At 34.7% G+C, this 24,188-nt stretch overlaps 2 protein-coding genes across 6 annotated transcripts in view; one reads left to right on the top strand and one right to left on the bottom strand.

Moving 5' to 3' along the window:
- Positions 1–24,188, bottom strand: part of ARL13B (ADP ribosylation factor like GTPase 13B) — a 70,053-nt gene that overhangs the window by 17,226 nt on the left and 28,639 nt on the right. For all 4 annotated transcript variants that reach the window (XM_045501704.1, XM_045501705.1, XM_045501703.1 and 1 more), the window contains 3 exons: positions 6,216–6,321; positions 4,965–5,167; positions 284–398 (listed from right to left, as the gene is read on the bottom strand). In XM_045501704.1, the coding sequence (XP_045357660.1) occupies positions 284–398; positions 4,965–5,167; positions 6,216–6,321 (424 nt within the window). The remainder of the gene's footprint in view (positions 1–283; positions 399–4,964; positions 5,168–6,215; positions 6,322–24,188) is intronic.
- Positions 10,013–23,652, top strand: STX19 (syntaxin 19). Of its 2 annotated transcripts, none has more exons than XM_045501709.1 (2): positions 10,013–11,546; positions 22,738–23,652. In XM_045501709.1, the coding sequence occupies exon 2, from the start codon at positions 22,748–22,750 to the stop codon at positions 23,630–23,632; it is 885 nt and encodes a 294-aa protein (XP_045357665.1). In that variant the 5' UTR covers positions 10,013–11,546; positions 22,738–22,747; the 3' UTR covers positions 23,633–23,652. The 2 variants fall into 2 exon arrangements, with proteins under 2 accessions (XP_045357665.1, XP_045357664.1); XM_045501708.1 differs by having other exon boundaries at positions 22,623–23,652.

Genomic DNA, 24,188 nt, shown 5'->3' with positions numbered 1-24,188 from the left:
CGACAAAAAAAAAAAAAAAGATTTAGCAGGACAGTAATTATGGCAGTTGCCACATTCAATCTTCGTTTTCATTCTCGGTTAATTCAGGAGTCATCTCTCCTTTTTTATATCAGATCAAAAAGTAAACTTTATGAGGAAAAAAAAGCAGTAAGCCTTTAATCCATCTCTCCCATTTAATTTCTTTTAGGAATAATCTCTGGTGAAACACTTCTCCCCACCTCCTTTCTCAACTTCTAACTTTATAACTTAAGATAGAAAAAATCACATTTGCCACCATCCGTACCTCAAGGATGACAGATGCGATTGGCTGGAAAGGATTAACAATAATTGGTTCGGAGTCCAACTCAGCCAGGCTGCTGGTTCCATTGAGTTCCGCCTGCTCTCGTTCTCTTTGTTCTCTATTGTTTGAGGGAAAAGTTTTGGGATTCCTTATGAGAAAACGCTGAACCATGTGTAAGAACATTTGTAATCGGCTTAACGCTATTAAATTTAGTAAGTTAAACATCTGGACATGGCTTTCAATTACTAGGAGATTTTCAGAAATCCTTACTTCTGGTAATAGGCCCCTAGCCACGTGTAATAATTGGAACTTTTTATTTGAAGTATAGTTGACCCACAATATTACATTAGCTTCAGGTGTACAACATAGTGATGTGACAAGCCTATACATTATGCTATGCTCACAAGCGTAGCCACTGTCACCATGTAACACTATTATAATATTCTCTATGCTGTACCTTTCATCTCCATCAGTTATTCATTCCATAACTGGAAGCCTGTACCTCCCACTCCCCTTTACCCATTTTGCCTGTCCACCCCGCCCCCCCTTCCCTTGGCAACCACCAGTTTGTTCTCTGTGCTTCTGGGTCTGTTTCACTTTGTTTTTCATTTGCTTTTTAGATTCCACATATAAATGAAAACACGGTATCTGTCTTTCACTTATTTCACTTAGCAGAATACCCTCCAGGTCCATCCATGTTGTTGCAAATGTAAGATCTTGTTCTTTTTTATGGCTGAGTAATATTCCACTGTTAATCATTTGAATTAAAAAAAAAAAAAAAGGAAATGCTGACAAAAATAACATTCCCTATGACTGACTCCTTAATGTCAGTGGTAGTTGCTAATTAATTTTCTACGTGCAAAGGTTTATATTCAAAGATTTGTTAATTACTCTCCCAAACAAATGCTGTCCTCTTCATTGATGTTAACAAATAAGTCCTCTTGTTAACAGCCTTCTTCAGGGCTGTGTCAAACTGTATATCACATATGGACTAGATAACAACTGTTCCTGCAAAGAAGTAAAGAAACTATAAAACTAAGTTGCTCTATATCACTCAGATTAAGTATTTCCACATGAGTTACTACTGAAACATACACTATCTCTGTGATTCATAGTTAATATTGCCCCATACTGAAGAATAATAAGTTACTTTTTAAAACGAGTAGCTGGATGTTCACCATAAGTGTGGTCACCATCTGTCAGCATACAACTCTATTATAATACCTTATATCTTCCCTTTGCTGTACCTTTCAACCCTGACACTTACTCATTCTGGTAACTGGAAGCCTGTACCTCCCACTCTCCTTCACTCATTTTGCTCCACCCCCAACCCCCTCCCCTTTGGCAACCACCAAGCTCTGTTTTTAATTATAAATTAATATACTAGGGTCCCTCTGTAGAGGACTTCCTTGGCAGAAATTTGCCCCCCCTCCCCCCGCCATTTTTTAATGAGTTGTCAAGACTAAAAATCCTGGCCAGTTATATAAGAACTGTGTGGTGTCTGTTTTACCAAGTTGATGCCAATCCCTGGGGCTTCTTGATGTCCAACTAGCTGGTTTTTCCCTGGTAACATAGATATGTCTTTCCAAGTCTCTATAAAACAACAAAGTCACTGAATATTTTAACTAATGTTTCCATACAATTCTGGCTCCTCTACTGTACTACTGCACGTATTACGAGCAGGGACCAGATCTGATTCATCTCTGTATTGTCAGTTTCTTATGCTGAATTCAAGACAGAGATATTACTCAATAGATTTGTTGGAGTGAAAAAAATAAACAAGTAGCTGAAGACAGAAGAATAAGTATTGTAGATCTACAACTACACTGTAAGTATGGTAATATGAATGCTCATTACTATGACATTTATTATGCTCTATTATGGAAATATATATCTTTTCATTCTAAACCTAGGAAGCCAAGAGTTAGAGATTTGCAATTTATTACCTCTGTGACTTTGGACTTATATCTAGATCTTTAAGCCTCAGCTTTCCCATAAATGTTTATAAAAATATGTACTTCATAAGGTTGTGCAAAGTACTCCGTATGTGAAAGTACTCTGTAAATGAATATACCTACAGGATGGTAATGTTATTCATTTATTAGTAAGCAATTTCAGGTTTCTGGCACTGACATATTATTTTCAGATATCAACAACAGCATGTTTTACTATTTTTCAAAAATATCTGAACCTTTATTTAAATATAAAGTTTTTTCGTTTTTTTTAATAACTCTTCTCTAAATGCCACTTTTAATTCCAAAGTCTCTCTGCTCAACAGGAGAGGCCTCAGACCAGAAGTGGCGTGGCTAGGAAAAAAGGAGGAAAGGAGAATGGGTATCACAAAAGCCACAACATGTCCTAACATCATCTAGAATATCTTTATGGAAAAAGTAAAAACTTGAAAAAAAGTTACTAACATTAGACGACTTCTTTCCAACTAAATTTTTTTCGTTGTTTGTTTTCTCAGTGGAAGAAAAACAAAAGAGTCTTCAGAAAAGCGTGGTCATGTATTTTATTTTTATAAATACATAAAAGGTATACTTCCATGAATGATTGGTTGTACCAAGCTTTACATCACTAAAATATGTTACACTAGGAGAAAAAAACCCAAAGACTCTCACATTTACCAAAATAAAACCTCACACTGGTATCAAGAGAGACCTAGATGAATGATCTGCTCATATTCTTGAGTACTTGGAGATGGAGAGTATGTCTCTAGAAATATTTCTTTCCTTTAGGTCCTATCTCCGAATTAAATGACAGATACCAGTAATCAGAGGGTTTCTTCAACAGTGTAAGGAAGCATCTCACAAAGGCATCACCAAAGTGAGTTCTTGCCTATCAGACTACAGCTATGTTAAAGTACATGGAAAGCCAATATTATTTAGGTATATGGAAGATAACTTTATATCTTACAGGAACTCACTGGAAAATCTTCATTTTCCCCCTCCTCTACCATATAACAATCCAGTGAAGAAAGAAAGAATCATGGGATTAAGTACTAAACTCAACTTCTAATCAAATCTGAGTACTTTCTTCCAGCATTAAGATTATTATAAATGATTTCATGGTAAAAGTTATATAATCACTTTTTTTTTTAATTCAGAGTTTGCTAAATTCCATTTAAGAGTTTGCTCTCAAGCAACGTATTTTAAAAATAATTTTAAAAACATCTTTTAAAATACCGAGACACTGCAATTTTTTTTTAATTTACATCCAGTTAGTTAGCATATAATGCAACAATGATTTCAGAAGTAGATTCCTTAATCCCCCTTACCCATTTAGCTCAATCCCCTCCCACAACCCCTCCAGTAACCCTGTTTGTTCTCCATATGTAAGAGTCTCTTATGGTTTGTCCTCCTCCCTGTTTTTATATTATTTTTGCTTCCCTTCCCTTATGTTCATCTGTTTTGTATCTTAAAGTCCTCATATGAGTGAAGTCATCATATTTGTCTTTCTCTAATTTTGCTTAGCACAATACCCTCCAGTTCCATCCACGTAGTTGCAAATGGGAAGATTTCATTCTTTTTGATTGCTGAGTAATACTCCACCGTATATATATACACACCACATCTTCTTTATCCATTCATCCATCAATGGACATTTGGGCTCCTTCCATACTTTGGCCATTGTCAATAGTGTTGCTATAAACATTGGGGTACATGTGCCCCTTCGAAACAGCACACCTGTATCCCTTGGATAAATGCCTACTAGTGCAATTGCTGGGTCGTAGGGTAGTTCTATTTTGAATTCTTGAGGAATCTCCATACTGTTTTCCAGAGTGGCTGCACCAGTTTGCATTCCCACCAGCAGCAAGACACTGCAATTTAATCTACTTTCTGACAAAACTAGTGCTGAAGATCAGATTTTACTTTAGTTGATAGATCCACTGGCAGCTTACCTTCTATCTTTGCTTAGACTAAAGAAGGCTTGCTTGCTTTCTTCCTTTCTTTTTCATTTTTTTAATGTTTACTCATTTTTGAGAGAGAGAGAGAGAGAGAGAGAGAGACAGAGCACGGGCAGGGGAGGGGCAGAGAGAAAGGGAGACACAGAATCTGAAGCAGGCTCCAGGCTCCGAGCTGTCAGCACAGAGCCCGACATGGGGCTCGAACTCACAAACCAATAGATCATGACCTGAGCTAAAGTCAGACGCTTAACCAACTGAGCCATCCAGGTGCCTCAGGAAGGCTTTCTTAATCTATTGACATATTGAGCCCAATAATTCTTTGTTATCAGAGATGGTCCTGTGTATCACAAGATATTTAGCAGCATCCCTGGACTCTACCCATTAGATCCCAGTAGCGAGCACTCTACCTACTCCCAGCCGTGACAAGTAAAAATGTCTCCAGACATTGCTAAATGTCCTCTGAGAAACAAAATCACCCCAAGAATTGAGAACCGCTACACTAATGGTACCCATAAGAAATAAGAGAGAAAAATCTTCAAATTCTGGGAATTAATAAATACCTACGGAATAAATTTAATTACTATAACACCACTAAGAAAATTAGTACCCTCTCACTCAAACTCGTGTAGAGTAAGATCCAAAGAAATAAAATATTTACCTAGTGTCTTCCTTCATATAGCAAGGGGAAACTGAATAGACAAAACTATAAAATTATTCATAAAACTGTGGTGTTCTGGACTTTTCAAATGCACTGTGGTACAAAATTAATCTACTTACCTTTCTTCTCGTAATTTTCGCACTCGTTCAGCCCTCTCTCGTTTCTCTTGTTCTTCAAGAGCACGCTGTTCTGTTGTGTCTCTTTGGATGCGTTCATTCAAAGCATCAAAGTCTCTTGCAATGATATGTAGGAGCCAGTAAAGGCCTTTTTTAATGGACTTGTCAATTTTCTTTCCATAGCCCAAGACTGCTGAACAAGGTTCCTGAGAAACCGAAATTTCTTTGACTTAAAGATTAAAACTAAGAGTTCTCCACAAAAATGTTTATAAACTATTAAGTGTAATTACTGGCAAATCAAAACTAATCCATTAATTAATTATATGAAGCATCTGTTTATTTAACTTATAAAACACACTTTTGCAATGATTACTAAACATTAGTACATATAATCTGATATATTTTGTGGATAATATCTGTAAGCTGTGAAAGACATTACAAGAAGTCGACAGTGCCAATTACAATTTTAAACTAACTCATTGGAAGACAAAACTGCACTGCCAGAAGAAAAATACCCCTACTTATTAAAAACAGCAGAAAGTTTTAATTCCTTATACCAGGGAATTTATAGCATTAAACATCTTTTAAGATTGACACCCTAATGGCCATCTTCTGAAACCAGAAGGAGTGACTAAATCTTCTGTCCACCTTTCTTAAGATTGTAGGATAATTCTCCTGATAAAATCTTCCAAACTCATGATAACCTCTCTTATGCTTACATTTTGTATTTATAGTAGAGCATGCTACAATTTTTTTTTAACTTATTTTTGAGGTGGGGGGGGAAGAGAGACTATAAGCAAGTGAGGGACGGGCAGAGAGAGGGGGACAGAGGATCTGAAATAGGCTCTGAGCTAATAGCAGAGCCCGATGTGGGCTCAAACTCAACAAACTGTGAGATCACAACCTGAGCTGAAGTCAGACACTTAACTGACTGAGCCACCCAGGCGCCCCTCTACAAAATTTATAGCATGACATGTTTGTGTAACTTAAAGTTCCTATCAGCAATATCTTAAACAAAAAGCAAATCTAAAGTCTTGGAAATCATGAAAGATAGTTTATGGAAGCAACAACCAAACAGAAAAACAAATGTTATAGTATTGAATAATATCAACAGAACAGGGAGAATGTGATTTCCTGGGTTAAAAAAAATTTTTTTAAACACTAATAAATTATTTTGTTAGCTGCCTGCCACCTAATTGCCTATCACCTCTACAAAAACATATCTCATAGGGCAAAAAATCACCAAAAACTTACTATTTGACATAGGCACTTGTGCTCATTGACCAATTTTTCCAGAGATAGGCATTCAATCACATCAGCTTCTCCTAAAGCCCCTTCTTTGTCTTGTTTATTTGCCAACCTAGAGAGACATAAATGAAGTAGTTTTATAGCAAATATGTAAGCATAAAGTCACTTAGAATTATTTTGATCATGTTCTTCTTAGTCTAAAGATTTAAGCCTACTGATTACAAAACATACTGGTTTTAGAGAGTATTGTAGTATCTATGTTATCATTTTCACTTTATTTATTACTGCTAAAATAAGTTTGTAAGATTTGGCCTATATAAAAGGAAATTAAGTAAACAAAAGTGTCAAGAAAATAAGCAATAGGTCAATAGGCCAACAACAAAACAAGCTATAAAGAGAAAAAGAAGTGGACTGCTAGTTTCCACAGCCCTCAGCAATCAGTTCCAGCTTTCACATTAATTATGTCCTTATCTTCTTTTTTTAATTTTTTTATTTTAACGTTTATTTATTTTTGAGACAGAGAAAGACAGAGTGTGAACAGGGGAGGGTCAGAGAGAGAGGGAGACACAGAATCTGAAACAGGCTCCAGGCTCTGAGGTGTCAACACAGAGCCCGACGTGGGGCTCGAACTCATAGACCACGAGATCACGACCTGAGCCGAAGTCGGATGCTCAACCGCCTGAGCCACCCAGGCACCCCATGTCCTTATCTTCTTAAAATACAAACTGTATCATGTTTTCAAACACCCAGACATTCATTCTGAGCCTGTACTATTGGAGTTCATCTATATTTTCAGTGTGTGAATATGTCCACATAAATGTGCAACCTATTGGAGAGGTGGGGCCACTTTTAAAAAAATTTTTTTTAATGTTTTATTTTTATTTTTGAGAGACAGAGAGAGAGAGAGAGAGAGAGAGAGAGACAGCACGAGTGGGGGAGAGGTAGAGAGAATCCAAAGCAGGCTCCAGGCTCTGAGCCGTCAGCACAGAGCCCGGTGGGGGGCATGAATCCATGAACCACGAGATCATGACTTGAGCAGAAGTCGGATGCTGAACCGACTGAGCCACCCAGGCACCCCGGGGCCACTTTTAATTTATTTGGCATAGTATTGGGCATAAAAAAACATGACACTCAATCAGGAACATATTGAGGAAAAACAAAATGAAAAACTAAAATAAATTATTAAAAAATAGGAATTACTACAAAATAACACCGTTTGCCTATCAGATGGCAGAGGACAAAGTTTAATAAAACACTGTCATGGTCAGGGTTTGAAAGACATTTCAAGCCAAATATGTTATTTAACAAATATATAGAATAATAAATCTAATGAATCCTTATCACCTATCTTAAAAAATTATCAACATTATGCCATTCTTGCTCATCTACTATCTTTTACTTGCCCTGCCCAGTCAAGTTACTTCACCCAGCAATTTAAAAATTAAAAAACATTACCATAATACACTATCATGCCTAAAAAAAAATTAACATTCCTTGATATTTTTTTTTTTTAATTTTTCAACGTTTATTTATTTTTGGGACAGAGAGAGAAAGAGCATGAACGGGGGAGGGGCAGAGAGAGAGGGAGACACAGAATCGGAAACAGGCTCCAGGCTCTGAGCCGTCAGCCCAGAGCCTGATGCGGGGCTCGAACTCACGGACCGCGAGATCGTGACCTGGCTGAAGTCGGACGCTTAACCGACTGCACCACCCAGGCGCCCCCCTTGATATTTTTTATGTTATGTCCAAATTCAGATCCAAACAAGATACACATTACAATGTATTCGTTTAAATCTTTCTGAATCAATATCATCTGCAGTCCCAACACACCCACCCCTGCAACATTACCACCACCACCTCTTTTCCTCCCATGACATCTATTTGTAAAACAAAATAAGCCCTATTTCTATAGAATTTCCTGTGTTTAGTACGATTCAGCTGATACCCTCCTCATGAAGTCATTTTAACGTGCATTTCCTGTATCTGTAATTAGATACACATCGGTAGATGGGACATCTGTAGTTAGATGTACTGGTTGAAATTATGACAAGCATATTGCATAGATAGTGCTAATATGATACTTAGAAGGAATATTACATCTAGTTATACAAGCTTTAGTGATATTATAATAGATCAGTGGAGGGGCGCCTGGGTGGCGCAGTCGGTTGAGCGTCCGACTTCAGCCAGGTCACGATCTCGTGGTCCGTGAGTTCGAGCCCCGCGTCAGGCTCTGGGCTGATGGCTCAGAGCCTGGAGCCTGTTTCCGATTCTGTGTCTCCCTCTCCCTCTGCCCCTCCCCCATTCATGCTCTGTCTCTCTCTGTCCCAAAAATAAATAAACGTTGAAAAAAAAAAAAATAGATCAGTGGATTCGTCTAGAGTCAGCTTGATTCGTCCAAAATAAAGTTCCCGACTAACCTTTCTTTCATCTAATGATTTTAACAGGCATAATGACCTTTGCTTAATTTCATTATTTTCAAGAGCTTATCAAATCATGATTTTTCTAGTTCTATATTCCTGCTGAATTTACTAGCTATGTTTTGTCTAAAGAATAAACTTTCATCAACTACTCGATAATGCTTAAATTCAGTTAAAAGTCAACATAAATGTTTGATCCTTTGCTTCATTTCCTAGTTTTCCTAAGAGTGAATTGGTGCCTTATCAACCTCCAAAGGTAATCAAGTTGCTTTCTTTGGTTTGTGGAGGGATAGATATCATTATGAACTCATGGATTTTAGAGGTGCCTGGCTGGCTCAGTCAGAAGAAGAGCATGTGACTCTTGATCTCAGGGTCCGGAGTTTGAGCCTACACGTTGGGGGTAGAGATTACTTGAATATCCTCAAACACACATGTATATGATAATGTATTTTAGTTTATTTTAGTCGGTGTTCTTTTTTGAGGCTCAAAGTTACAGATTTTTGGTCATTGGGAGTCCTCTTTGAACTAGCTCCTGTGTTCTTTTGGCACAACTCCAGTAATCTTTGATAGCTTCTTTGCTTTCCCATAAGAAACTATATCCCAGGGGCGCCTGGGTGGCTCAGTCAGTTAAGTGGCCAACTTCAGCGCAGGTCATGATCTGACAGTTCATGAGTTCAAGTCCCACGTCAGGGCTCTGTGCTGACAGCTCAGAGCCTGGAGCCTGCTTTGGATTCTGTCTCCCTCTCTCTCTGCCCCTCTCCTGCTCATGCTCTGTCTCTCTCTCTCTCAAAAATGAATAAACTTAAAAAAAAAGAAAGAAAGAAAGAAAGAAAGAAAGAAAGAAAGAAAGAAAGAAAGAAAGAAAGAAAAGAATGTCCCAGACCTGAAATCATCAGTTTCTCTAAGGTGCCCTGATTCCTTTCAGTAAGGAAGGAACTGGTATTTTAAAGACCACAATCTGGGGACTATGGGCATTTACTGCTATTGACTTGCCATTGCTTCTAGACCCTTTCAGTGGATAGAGCTAGGAAAAATTGGTTTAGAAAAAAATTAAATCATGAGCTCATAGTGATTTTTCCATTTTAAATCAAATATTAGTTTTTACTTAGCTTCATTTGTAGTTCTTTTTTCTTATACTTAAAAACTTCAGTTTGTAATCACACTGACATTAACAATTTACCATACAGTATAAAGAGTTTCAACACAATACCAATATTATTACTAAAAATACTTCCAAATGCAGGTTAAGACCTCATTGTGGTTATTTTTGTCTCTAACATATATCCCACAAAAGATGCATGAGTCAAAATACGGGTTTTTAAAATTACTTGGAATAATGCTTCTCTGTGTGGCTATGCCAACATCTAGATATGTAGCCACGTTCATTTGTTTCAGGCTTCTTTTGCTTTTTACATACAGTTTTATTATTTTAAGATTTAATTTTTAAAACGTTTATATGGTTCCAAATTCAAAACTGTAAAAACAAGGTACAATCAGAACTATTTTCCATCTCTGTCCCTGTCCCTCTCTCTATTCCTTCCATTCTCATCTAGGTAACTGTTTTCATTAGTTTTTAGCTCATCCTCCCATTGCTTCTTTTTGAACATATAAACATATATATGGGGGAAATGGTATTTTAAAGTACACAATTTGGAGACTATGGAAATTCACCATTATTGATTGGTGGGGGAGAGGAGTATTTGTGTGTATATCCACCTTTCCTTTTTGCCTCAAAAACTACTACACTATATACACTTTGGTGCACTAGCATGCTTTTTTTAATTGTAAATTCTACAATTACCCTGTAGTATAAAGAAATCTTTTTTATTACTATATTCTTTACTAATGAATAAAACGGTCATTATACAGATGTTCCATTTATTCAGCCAGGCCTACATGGAAGGGCTTTTGGGTTGTTTCCAGTGATTTGTTGTCACAAAGAGTGCTGTGAAGAGTAATTGTGTGATGAGTTATTTCTTATTTTGGAAACATTCTAAGGATATAGCAATTTCCCTCCTCTTACCCTCAAATCATAACAACTCAGGCAGCAAAAAAGAGAGAGTAAGAAAATTCAGTAAGGTGAGAGAAATTTCATTTCTAATACTTCCTGTAAGTATTTTACTCCAGTGAAAATTAATTTTGAATTGTTATACTGTACATTATAAATAATATCACATATTGCTGCACACCTTTAGGTTTTCTATGCTGAAACTATTTTAAAGTGAAAATGGCAAGTATAAGTAAAAAGAAGAGTGAAGTGGAAGGTTTAAATATGAGCTCTTTTCTGGCTGGTATGGTTCTGAAATTCAATGATTTCATGAGTTAAGCCCTTGGGATTTCCTAAAATAAAGCAGAATTCAATCATGTTAGAGTAAATGGAACAAAAATCTTCACCCCAAGCTTGTTTCCATTCCTATTTATTCCAAATTCTGTAATATTTAGCAAGTTTTAATACCTAAAGAAAGCAAAGTAACATCTATTTAAAGACAAACCACCTTTTTCGTAATATCTTTTATGCATAATACAAGATCAAAATTACAGAGCCTGTGCCAAATGCTCTATGTAGGCAGTTTAACAAGGACTTCCTGCTACCGGCTAGCTCCAATGAAAATGATCTTCCTTTAATCTAAAGAATAGGCAGCTAACAGGCAAAACCGGATCCTCCAGGTGTGAAGCAAGCAATTTGTTCTTCTCATTTGATACTAACAGCAAAAGGACAACTCTACGTCTAACTTATTTGACTTCATTATTTGGCTTTCAATTACATTAACTACATGAAAACCTTACAGAAATTAGCCTGTGAACTATAAGACACAGGCTTAAATAATTTGATTGAAACGTTACAGATAATTCAGCTGTTCTCTCAAGGGCAGGACTCCAACACTGCAGGTGGAAAAGCAACAAAAAGAACAAGACAAAGGTAAATAAAACTACTTTTTTGTACTTTTCAATGCAAGACATCCATAGACTGAAATGTGTGACATTTAAAAATAGCTCAACAGATAATTAAAGTTACTGGTTTGCTTAGATTTCGACCAGGTAACTGATCTGTTCATTTACACTGCTATATCTTGAATAAGGTTTGGGTTTAGAGCTCTTCGAAATAAACCACTATAATAAAAATCAACTTTTTCTTTTAATTCCTTTAAAAAATAACTTCTCATTTTGGAAACACTAGAAAATCAGATCCTCTAAAAACAAACTTAAAACGCTTTCTTTTGTAGACTATAAATTAGTCATACTGTGCTTACTTTCAGAACACTTTTACATTTAATCGTGAAAAGATGCTTATGTCCATACACATATACACATTGACACACATGTATAATATTTTTAAAGTTAAGATAATTTCCTGTAAGATCTTAACGTCTTCATTGTTTCTGAAAATCTTTTAAATTGGAAGAAATTAGATAATAACTTTGTTGTAAAAGGACTACAGTAAAAATATCAAAGTACTCAGATTTTTAATGTTTCAGTATATTCTATATTCTATATTTTAATGTTTAAGTATATCCTAAGTACTTAAATTATAAAACTTAATGTAAATATATTTGATTTGATGGTTTTAAAACTTAAGTCAGTACTATTTAAATGCAACATATATATAGGTAGTCTGATATGTTCAGAATTAAGTAATCTATAGAAGCTTAACCAAAACCTATTTTATTTTTTGATATTTCTTCAAAGTTATTTTATAATGCCTACCATGTTAGATCTTAATAAATAGCCCATTTTCAATCAAAATAATAATGACTTTTATTAAATGTTTTAAGGGTGGACTTGAAAGTTGGCTATGATATATTTAGAACACATTATCTCCATGGCTATGTAGTTTTAAACTTAATATAAAAATCTTTTCCTGTATGCACAGCTTAATAAGATAAGTGGGAGTTCAAAATTATACCAAAGTCTTAAATATTTAAACAAAAATGGTCTTATTGTTACATTACGCAAGGTAATTTAACAATTTATTTACAACAAATGCGTAGAATAAAAAAGTACTGAAAGACTGCATTATAAAAAATATGAGATAATTTAAACTCTGAGAAAATATATGCAATTTTCAATATTTCTTTTTAGTTTGCTTTCCATATTTAAGCAGCCCAAGAAGTGAATTTTCCATGAACAGATGCTCTCACTTTGAATTAGGAAAATGTTACAAGTTGTCTTCACACATAAAAGCAAAAGAATACTCTATTTCATGTTGGATAAAAACTGGTTACATTTATTAAAATAGTGTATTTAATACAGTAACTGTAGAAAGAAATTTCTTACTAAAAAATCTATAAATCTGTAAATATCTGTCTCAGGGTATATGTTTCTTAAAGCATTAGGTAATTTTTATTCATATTTCTGTTTCTGAGAATGTTCCCTGTTTGTAATAGGGCGGAGAAAGTTTTACGTCATACAAAGTTTACTTTTCTATTTCCCAGAACAAATTGTCAAAGTTGATTACCATATTTATAAATTAGTCTTCTTTCTTTCTGCAAATATCCTGTCTAAGCTCGAGATAAGTCAGTTATTAACAGTACCATTAAAAATTGTATAGCAATACAGTAAGCTAAACATACTGACAGAGGATTCATATTTGGATAGAAATCTTCCAACATTAAGAAAAATACATTTAAGGTACAGAAAGATTATATACAATGGTAGTCTCATCAATGTCATGTAGCCTAAGCAATTACACATTTATGGCTTCATGAACTCTGTCTCTTCCAACTTTCAAATTCTAATATACTTACATGTCTCACTTTACTTAATATTCTAATTTATGAAGCTGTAAAATTAAGAGGTTAAATTGGAAATAGTTATGCATGTACTTATGAGAAGGTAACTACTAGGAAATACAATTTATATGTAACATGTAAGTGCAACTGAGTACCTCCTACATTAAGTCAATTTTGGGGCAGATTAAGAAGAATTTAAGGAACACTCTGAACTATGTTAACTCTGTAAAGATAATCACCTATGACTTTCAGTCAAGATATACAGATATCCCACCCTCTTGCTACAAACATATGGAAGTACGGGGTGCCTGGGTGGTTCAGTTGATTAAGGTTTCGACTCACGGTTTCAACTCACATGATTTGTGAGATGGAGCCCTACGTCAGGCTCCACACTGACAGCACGGAGCCTGCTTGGTACTTCTCTCTCCCTCTCTCAAAATAAAACACATTAAAAAAAAAAACAACATGGGGCGCCTGGGTGGCGCAGTCGGTTAAGCGTCCGACTTCAGCCAGGTCACGATCTCGCGGTCCGTGAGTTCGAGCCCCGCGTCGGGCTCTGGGCTGATGGCTCGGAGCCTGGAGCCTGTTTCTGATTCTGTGTCTCCCTCTCTCTCTGCCCCTCCCCCGTTCATGCTCTGTCTCTCTCTGTCCCAAAAATAAATAAACGTTGAAAAAAAAAAAAAAAAAACACAACAAAACAAAACATGTAGACATGTTTGATGTAGTCTTAAGGGAAAAAGCACAAAATTTAAAATTGCGTCATTACATTTGAAGTAAGAAAGGGAAATTTCCAGATGCTAGAATTGAAGAGGCAACACACAGCCAAATGGAAAGCAGGAATTAAAGGTAACTCCATGCAAATACTTTACCTTAGAGGCTGCAGTTTAGAATTTGTGCATAATAGGGGACTAAAACTGAGCTTCCTAAAGTGGTAAACTAGAAAAAAATAGAATATAGTTCATATACAGTTACAGGAAAATCTCTGTTGGATTTAATGTCAGGATTACAGTGGGAGGTGAGGTATCCACTGAGGCTATAAAAATCAGTAAGAAAAAAATCCAGACCCATATGTATATACCTGGGCTATAGAAAAAGCACTAGAGAAAAATCAAGCCCATATTTATTGTACCTGGGCTAAGAAGGCAAACTCCAGAGGGCCCTAGTCATGCCAAAAACAAACAAACAAACAAAAAATGGGTTAAGGATGTATCCATAATGCAGAGCACTCAGGACATCCTTGTATAATATAATCACCTACTACTGACAAAGGTCACAAAATACACCTGCCCACCACCAGAAGAAACAGTCTGTGGCCACAACAAAGGAATTTATTCCTAAGAAACCAGAAATAATCTAATAATTTAAGGTATCTTTAACATAAATACACTTTAAATATTCAAAAGAAATATGCTGTCTCTCAAAAAAATAAAATAAAACATTTAAAAAAAGAAAAGAAAGAAAGGCATTGGATCTATAAATGAAGATCAACACAGTATAAACTGTATCACTGATTTTATATAAACATTATTTACTATAATATGCATGCCATGATACATAGCACTGAAAGGAAGTCTGTTTTTCCTTTAATATCAGTAACATATTTACACCTACAGAATAAAAGATGTGGAATATTTACTTGTTTTTTTCTGGAAAAATTATTAATATTAATGAATAGAAAATACTATCAATATGTTTTGAAGGATTCCTTGAAGCATGTTTTATTCAAATATTAAAATGTGAAAAAAAAACAAATATTAAAATGAGGTACACAAGGGAACTAATCTTTCAAGAACAGAAACCCAGGAAAAGACAACCCTAACAAGGGTGAGAGTCAAATGTGTTGGTTTCCAAAATCAGTGACAGTAAAATTTACTTTTCTAAAAGCACTTACAAAGGCATACTGTGTTACAATAGCAATCTGAAATATTCTATTCCTTAAAACATTTTTTCAAACTATGATGCTTGAGAAAAAGGCTTTTGATGGCACTGATCACTTATTGCTAATTAAAACAAACAAACAAACAAATAAACAAAACCATATCTATCCAGCCATAAAAATGTTAAAGGGGGTTGTTTCAGGATTTGTTCTAAACCATGCAACCAAGGAGAAAGTTGGGGACATTGCGGTTCTTGAGAACTGTGAAATTTAAGCATTGCCAAAAACTACTTAGCCATAGATAAGCATTAAACAGGACTTAATTTTCATGAATATAAAAATCAGAATCTGTTTTGTTTTGGTCCCTACCACCCCCATCTCTCATCTGAGCCTCTAATACTCAGTCTTTTCTTTTTCCCATGTTATCAAGGATAAAAGTCAGTTTTTTCAAAAATAAAAGTGCAAAAAACAACATAACTATATAAAGCATAGTATATACATTGTAGCTGTAAGAATTCATAGTAACAGGTTAGTAGAAAACAGAAATCTGTGTACATATATAGAAATGAAGTATTACTTCTCATCTATCTTATCTCAGCCTATGACTGTGAGCCTAAACAAAATATAACAATACCTATCTCTACCATGGTATCAAGGATAGGATTCAAAGATTCTTGGAGACTTTCTGTAACATAGGTATATGAGATAGAATTAAATCTTTTTCCTCTTCTAAACTGTAAAGTGCTTAATTTGGTCTAATTATACTACAGGTTATAATAAAGCTGCAAACAACATAATTATTTTAGCTCTGATATACTATATTACCTTCTGCAAGAACTTTATTTTAGTCTTTATAGTAATTATACTAATTTATTATAGTACTTATACTAAAAACACTATTTGATATAGATCAACTTCATTTAGAGCATACTTCACTAGGATAACCTATTTCTAGTCACTATACAAATCAGAAAAAGAACAGATCTGCAATCAGGCAGTCTTGTATCTGAATGAGGTTCTGCCACTTTTTAGTTATGTGACCTCTGGCAAGTCACTTTACCTTTCAGACACTAAGAAAGTTAGAGGAAAAGCTAAGAAAGTTAACATCCAAATAAGGGGAATTTTAAAGAAAGTAATACAAAGAGAATGGAAAAGATGAAGTTTTTGAAAAATTAGGAACCTCCTTTCCCCCCCCAAAAAAATCCTAAATACATCAATTTCCAGACTGAAAAATCATTCAACTTCCAGCAAATAAATGCAAAAAGATGTACCCCAAGTCATGTTATTGTGAAAATTCAGAACACTGAGATTAAAAAGAAAAGGCCAAGACTTTTATGAAAGGAAGGGGAAAAAAACGATCCGATTTAAAATACCAGGAATTCTATGGCAGATTTCTTAAGGGCGACAAAGAATGTTAGATAAAAATGCAGCAAGGTTTTCAAAATTCTATGGAATATAATTTCCAAGTAAGAATTATATCTGCAGAAAATCTGTCATTCCGGTAGTAAGGATAGAATAAAAATGTTTTCAGAAATATAAGTGATCACCACATTTATGTTTTAAAAGGAAACTATGGTATGCCCCCAAATCAAGGGAATAAACCAAGAATAGAGATGAGGAACGAGGAATCAGGAGGAGATAAGACACAAGAAAAGAGAAAAATATCCAAACATAGCAGCTGTGTAGTAAATCAGGTCATACTAGAGGGTTTCGAGAAAGAAGCCTCAGAAGATGGAATAACAACATGAAATAAAAGAAAAAGAATACCTACTATATTTGAATATATTAAGAGGGTATTTTCAGTTCAAGTCAAGAGTTTAGAGTGAAGTAGTAATGCACATGTACAAAATTAAGCAACTAAAAACCTGAGGTTATTAGTATTTTCAAGAGAAATTTAAAAGTTGCATGGTTCTTGATCTGAGTAGTGGTTACATGGATGTGTTCACTTTGTGAAAAATCATCAAACTATACATTTTTATTTGGGACACTTTTTGTATATGTGCAAATACTTCAACAAAAAGCTTTCTTAAAGTGAAAATACACATTTCCTAGCCTTATCCACTGAAAAGGCCTAGAAACAATGAAAAAAATTATCTGAGAAAGAAAATATAGCCATACTAACCTTTTGTGACTCTGGTATATGTAATATTTGGGTAGTCAGAATAATGTAAACACAGAATACTAACCAAAAATTGTGATATAACTATACTGAGAGGGAAAAATTGAGGGAAGACTGGGGGTATAATGTGGTAAAACCACATCTTTCATAGCAGAGGTACAATAGAATATTTAAAACTGAAAAAGCGGAAACACCTATGGAAGCAAATTACCTAGAAACAGAGAGTTTAAAAGTAACATACAGCTAAGGGGCTGGAAACAACTGCCTTTGGGAATGGGAAAATGGAAATGAGGCGTGGTGGGGCAGGCAAGGGTCGGCTGTATATCTTTACAAGCTTTGAAGTGATTTGACTTCTTAAACTGTCTATATGTGCTAATTTGAGGAGAAAAAAATCATATTTAAAAAGCCAATTTAAAAAAGACAAAGTTTTGGGGATGCAAGCTGGTGGAGCCACTCTGGAAAACAGTATGGAGGTTCCTCAAAAAACTAAAAACAGAAGTACCCTACAACCCAGCAATTGCACCACTAGGCATTTATCCAAGGGATACAGATATGCTGTTTCGAAGGGGCACATGCACCCCAATGTTTATAGCAGCGCTATCGACAATAGCTAAACTATGGAAAGAGCCCAAATGTCCATCGATGGATGAATGGATAAAGAAGATGTGGTATATATATAATATATAATATATAATATATAATATATAATATATAATATATAATATAATATATATATATATAATGGAGTATTACTCGGCAATCAAAAATAATGAAATCTTGCCATTTGCAACTACGTGGATGGAACTGGAGGGTATTATGCTAAGTGAAATTAGTCAGAGAAAGACAAAAATCCTATGACTTCATTCATATGAGGACTTTAAGAGACAAAACAGATGAACATAAGGGAAGGGAAACACAAATAATATAAAAACAGGGAGAGGGCAAAGCATAAGAGACTCATAAATATGGAGAACAAACAGAGGGTTACTGGAGGGTTGTGGGGGGGGGGCTAAATGGGTAAGGGAAACTAAGGAATCTACTCCTGAAATCATCGTTGCACTATATGCTAACTAATTTGGATGCAAATTAAAAAAAATAAAATTAAAAAATAAAAGAAGGAAATTCTACATTTGCAACAACATGGATGAAACTGGAGGACATTATGCTAAGTGAAATAAGCCAAACAGAGAAAGACAAATGTTGTATTGTGTCACTTACATGTGGAATCTTAAAAAAAAAAAAAAAATTTGATTTCATAGAAACAGAATAGAAATAGAATGGTGGCTGGGGAAAGACTGAAATGAGCAGAGATAGGTCAAAGAGTACACACTTTCAATTTAAAGAAAAATAGGTTCTGAGGATATAAAGTACAGCATGGGGACTGTGGTTAATAATATGGTGTATATATTTGAAAGTTGCTCAGAGTACATCATAAGTATTCTAACCACACATGCAAAAAAAGGCTAATTATGTGAAGTGAAGGATGTATTCATTATGTTGAAACTGGTAATCATTCCACAATGTATATGAAGTCATCACACTGAACACTTTAAAAATATACAATTATATTTGTCAATTATTCCTCAATAAAGTCAATTATTCCTCAATTATTCCTCAATGTATATGAAGTCATCACACTGAACACTTTAAAAATATACAATTATATTTGTCAATTATTCCTCAATAAAGAGATTGGAAGAAAAGCAGTGTAAAATAAAGAAATTACCTCAGCCAAAAAAAATTAAAAAAGACAAAGTTTACAAGCAACCTGACATCCTAAGCACTAAGGGGAGGGGTTTATTGTCAGCATCAATAAGGTAATACCAGAGAGAGCATATAGATAAGGAAGTAATAAATAACGCTAAACCAAACAAAGAACAGTAAGGAGCTATTCAAGACACATCATTAAGCTAACTGACTTTTTAGCATCAACCTCCCTCTACACCAGAAAGAGGGTGAGTCTTTACCAGAAGTATATAGTAAATTATGGGTGGTAATTCTGCTTTCACAAAGTTGCCACATGAGAAAAAGTTTCTACAATCACTTCCCAATGTTTTTGAGTGTTTTTAAATATCTTCTGGGGCGCCTGGGTGGCGCAGTAGGTTAAGCGTCCGACTTCAGCCAGGTCACGATCTTGCGGTCTGGGAGTTCGAGCCCCGCGTCAGGCTCCGGGCTGATGGCTCAGAACCTGGAGCCTGTTTCCGATTCTGTGTCTCCCTCTCTCTCTGCCCCTCCCCCGTTCATGCTCTGTCTCTCTCTGTCCCAAAAATAAATAAACGTTGAATAAATAAATAAATAAATAAATATCTTCAGCATGATCATCATTTAATAAAATACTGAATACAAAAGAGCATATAGATGATCCCAGCTTTATGTAATATATATATATAATATATATTATATACATTATATATACATTATATATATACATATATATACATTATATATATTATAATGTATATTACATGCGCATATATATATATATATATTCTGGGAAATTTATATATCTCACACTGGAAGAAGCACTAGTCTAGAAGCCAGGAAATCTTGCATTATTTAACCAGTACTACCATTAACAAGCTCTGGGTAAGACATTTAACTTTTCTGATTCTCAACTTTCCCATAAGAAAAATGTGGAAATTGATTAGCTAACTTATAAGGCTTCTTTCTGGAATCCCATTCATTGCCTTGGCACCCCATTTCCTACAGCCTGGGTACTATCCCATGGCTCTTCATCTTCTCAACAGTAGGTCTCATAGTTCAAATACCACCTTAGAGAAGATTTGCTTAATTGATCCATCAGGATCTAAAATTGTCTCATTTATTTATTTAATTGTATATTGCCCATCTCCCCTCAGAGAGTAAATTATTCCAGGACAGGTACTATTAAATAAATACTACAGTATTTAAAACTTTGCATATAGTAAGCCTCAATAATTATTTGACAGAATGTCAGTCCTTTAAAACCAAAGGAATATTATTAGGACACTGGTTTAACTTTTCGTGCAATGCAGGCTTCATTTCCACATCATCAACTGGGTCATCAATCAAGAATCTTGAACATCTCCAGTGACAACAAGCCTATTAACTCTTGAAGCAGTTCATTCTATCTTGGGACAACTCTACTCATTTGAAAAGTCTTCTTTACACTAAATCAAACCTCTCTCCATGTAATTTCCACTCATGTCTCTTGGATTAATGCCAAGTTAAGTCTGGTCCCTCTTATACATACAGACCTACACATTTCAGAAAACAGTTGTAGATACTCCCTACATCTCTGTTGCAGGAAAAGTATTTCCATTCTTTTCAGTGATTCTCCTTGTATTATGTCCCTGAGATTGTCTTCCAATCTCAACCTTCCCGTGATAGTATGGAAATTCCCAATTTTTGAATTCTTATCTCAAAACATCAGAACTTAACACAGTCCTTCTCTCATTTGCTTTGACTAACATAAAGTCAGTGGAACAAATATCTTCCTTAGTCAATCTAGACATGACAATATTATTCATGAAAGCATAATGATTATTCTGATATAAAGCTCATAATCAAGTAAAACCTCCAGTTATTTTGATCAGCACTGCTATGAAGATAGGATCTTCCATTTTATAGATGTAAAGATGCTTTCTAAACAATTAGTTGCAATATTTTATATCCGTCCTGGTTAAACATAATTTTGTTCCTTTTAGTAGAGTGTTCTATGCTATTTTAATCTTTGAATCCCAACTCTGTACTTGAAGATCTCTCCAAATTATGTGTCATCAACATATTTGATAAGTATGCCTTCTGTGACAACACCCAAATCACTGATAAAAATATTTGCATAAGCAATATCAAACACTTACATCCCATAGCATAACAGCATAACATTAGCAATACTGGCTGATTTTTCTCTGGCTTATACTGATATTATGTGTGGTTCAACACACTATTTGTAACTCCCCAACAGCTTCTTATCTGCAAAAATATCATGAAAGGCATTATTAAATGCCCTTCTAAAGTCAAGATGTTCTATGAAAATATTTTATTAACATGGATTGTCTTTTTAAATATATTTTTGTTTTTATCTAAATTCCAGTGAGATAACATACACACACACACACACACACACACACACACGTCCATAATTTGGAAGTAAATAATACTGCTATAAACATAGGGGTACATGTATTCCTTTGGATTATTACTTTTGTATCCTTTGGGTAAATATCTAGTAATGCAATTGCTAGATCATAGGGTAGTTCTATTTTTAACTTTTTGAGGAAACTCCATACTGTTTTCCAGAGAATACATCAGTTTGCATTCCCCTTACTCATTTCATTTTATATATATGCATAACAATGAGTGTATATATAGTACATATACATAAATCAATATATGTACATATAAGTTATATATGTATATACATGCATGTGTATAGACCTAAACACATATATATGTATATATAAATTATATACGTATATATGTGTGTGCATGTATATGTGTGTGTGTATATATAATGTACACCAAATTTAATCCTGTGGATAACTACCAACACAGGATGTGATGTCAACCCTATCAGCACCCCAAAATAGCATGTTATATATTGTCATTTCTGAAAAAATAGCACTTAATATGAATTGGTAGAAATTTTGTTCTAAGTCTGGATATCTCTGCAAAGGACTGCTAAGAATAAGGAATCAGCATAATCAAACCAAGCATATGTGGATATAATGGATATATATATATATATATATATATATATATATATATATATATGTGTATATAATGGATAAAAAAACAATGCTATGTCAAATGTGTTAATCAATCTAGAAGCCTCAGAAATTAAAAAAAAAAATCCAATATTATCTATATTGCTTCCATCTTTCCTATGGAATCTGCCCTGTCACTAAAATGCATATTTAGCAAATGAGTTTAACATTACATAGACCAAATTAATTAGGAACAATATCTTTAGTAATAAGGGCATTTTCAAAGTGCCCTTTTACTCCTAAAAGTTGAAGATATGGTCAAATCTTCCATTTTAAGATATATCCTCTAGATGCACAAAAATCTATTAAATGGCAGAATCATGAGATGAGACTGAACTACGTATTTGGGGGCAATTGTATCTCTATCACTGCTTTCTCAGCTATTTCACCCAACCGAACAGGACTCATAGTAGGCCCACAGGGTATGCAGTAACTTATAAATTATTTTACATTACTTTTCCTATTCAGTTATCTTTATGAAGAAATACTTACTGATTTTTCTAATTTTTCAAACTCTTTTCAGAAAACTAGGAGGATTTTTCCTGGGAGACACACATTAGCTATGTGAAGCCAACCGTCACTGAGAGAAAATGCCAAACTTTTCTTTGTTCAACACAATCATTTTTGCTTCTTAAAAGGAAACGGAAGATGAAAGACCGACTTCAAGAACTAAAGCAACGAACAAAAGAAATTGAACTCTCCAGAGACAGGCATGTGTTGACTACAGAAGCAGAAGAACAAGGGGTGTTTTTGCAGCAAGCTGTTATTTATGAAAGAGAGCCGGTAGCTGAGAGACACTTACATGAGATCCAAAAACTACAGGAGAGTATTAACAATTTGACAGATGATGTTCAAAAATTTGGGCAGCAACAGAGAAGTCTGGTGGCTTCAATGAGAAGATTTAGTCTACTTAAGAGAGAGTCTAGCATTACAAAGGAGATAAAAATACAAGCAGAACACATTAACAGAGGTTTGGATGATTTAGTAAAAGAAGTTAAGAAGTCAGAGGCTGAAAATGGTCCATCAGCAGTGGTGACAAGGATACTTAAATCTCAGCATGCTGCGATGTTCCGCCAATTTCAGCAAACAATGTTTACATACAATGACACATTAGCAGCAAAGCAAGAGAAGTGCAAGACATTTATTTTCCGTCAGCTTGAAGTTGCTGGAAAAGAAGTGCCTGAAGAAGAAGTAAATGATATGCTTTATCAAGGCAAATGGGAAGTTTTTAATGAAAGCTTACTTACAGAAATCACTATCACTAAAGCACAACTCTCAGAGATAGAACAAAGACACAAGGAACTTGTTAATTTGGAGAACGAAATAAAAGATTTAAGGGACCTTTTCATTCAGATATCTCTTTTAGTAGAGGAACAAGGAGAAAGCATCAACAATATTGAAATGATAGTGAATGGTACAAAAGAATATGTTAACACTACTAAAGAGAAATTTGGACTCGCTGTAAAATACAAAAAAAGAAATCCTTGTAAGGTATTGTGTTGTTGGTGTTGCCCGTGCTGTGGCTCAAAATAAAGAAGCTATTTTAGACATTTTTTCCAGTTGTAGAATGAAGGATGTCCCATATTTCAGCATCTTTCTTCATTTTACAGATCCATTCACATACCTTTCATCATTATTAAGTCATAATTTTCCTCTTCAGCCCTTATCTGCTAGACCAACAGAAACTTCTTCAGTCAGGGACAAAGCAAGTCATTTATTAAACCAAAAACAGTATAGCTAGTTAACTTTAAACTCACAAGTTAACTACTAAAAATGAGATCAATGATCTTATGTTTCCGTTCAGGTACCAAGCTCTATTATGTATTTTGTAACTTTTAATGCCTTAACAAGATGAATGTAAGTGACAACTGCTTAACCAATCCTTCTGGCTCATTTGAGAGCATTTCAGTGGTAAATTAAGTGCATGAAACAAGACCTCAAAAAGTGCTATATTAAAATCAAACCAGAAGCTGTGTCAAATCTTTTATGCTCAGATGGGTAAGTTAACTCAGTGGTCAACAAATCATGGAAAAATCCAACTATGTAACTGAATGAAGAGTCCGGTTGGTAACTGAGAGCTGAATCTAGC

This window comes from Leopardus geoffroyi, chromosome C2 (genome assembly GCF_018350155.1).
Source record: "Leopardus geoffroyi isolate Oge1 chromosome C2, O.geoffroyi_Oge1_pat1.0, whole genome shotgun sequence".
Lineage (NCBI taxonomy): Eukaryota > Metazoa > Chordata > Mammalia > Carnivora > Felidae > Leopardus > Leopardus geoffroyi.
This window is presented reverse-complemented; position numbering and strand designations above follow the sequence as displayed.

Excerpts from the sequence above, each read along its gene's own strand:
- STX19 (XM_045501709.1), top strand. The coding sequence starts at position 22,748 with ATGAAAGACCGACTTCAAGAACTAAAGCAACGAACAAAAGAAATTGAA.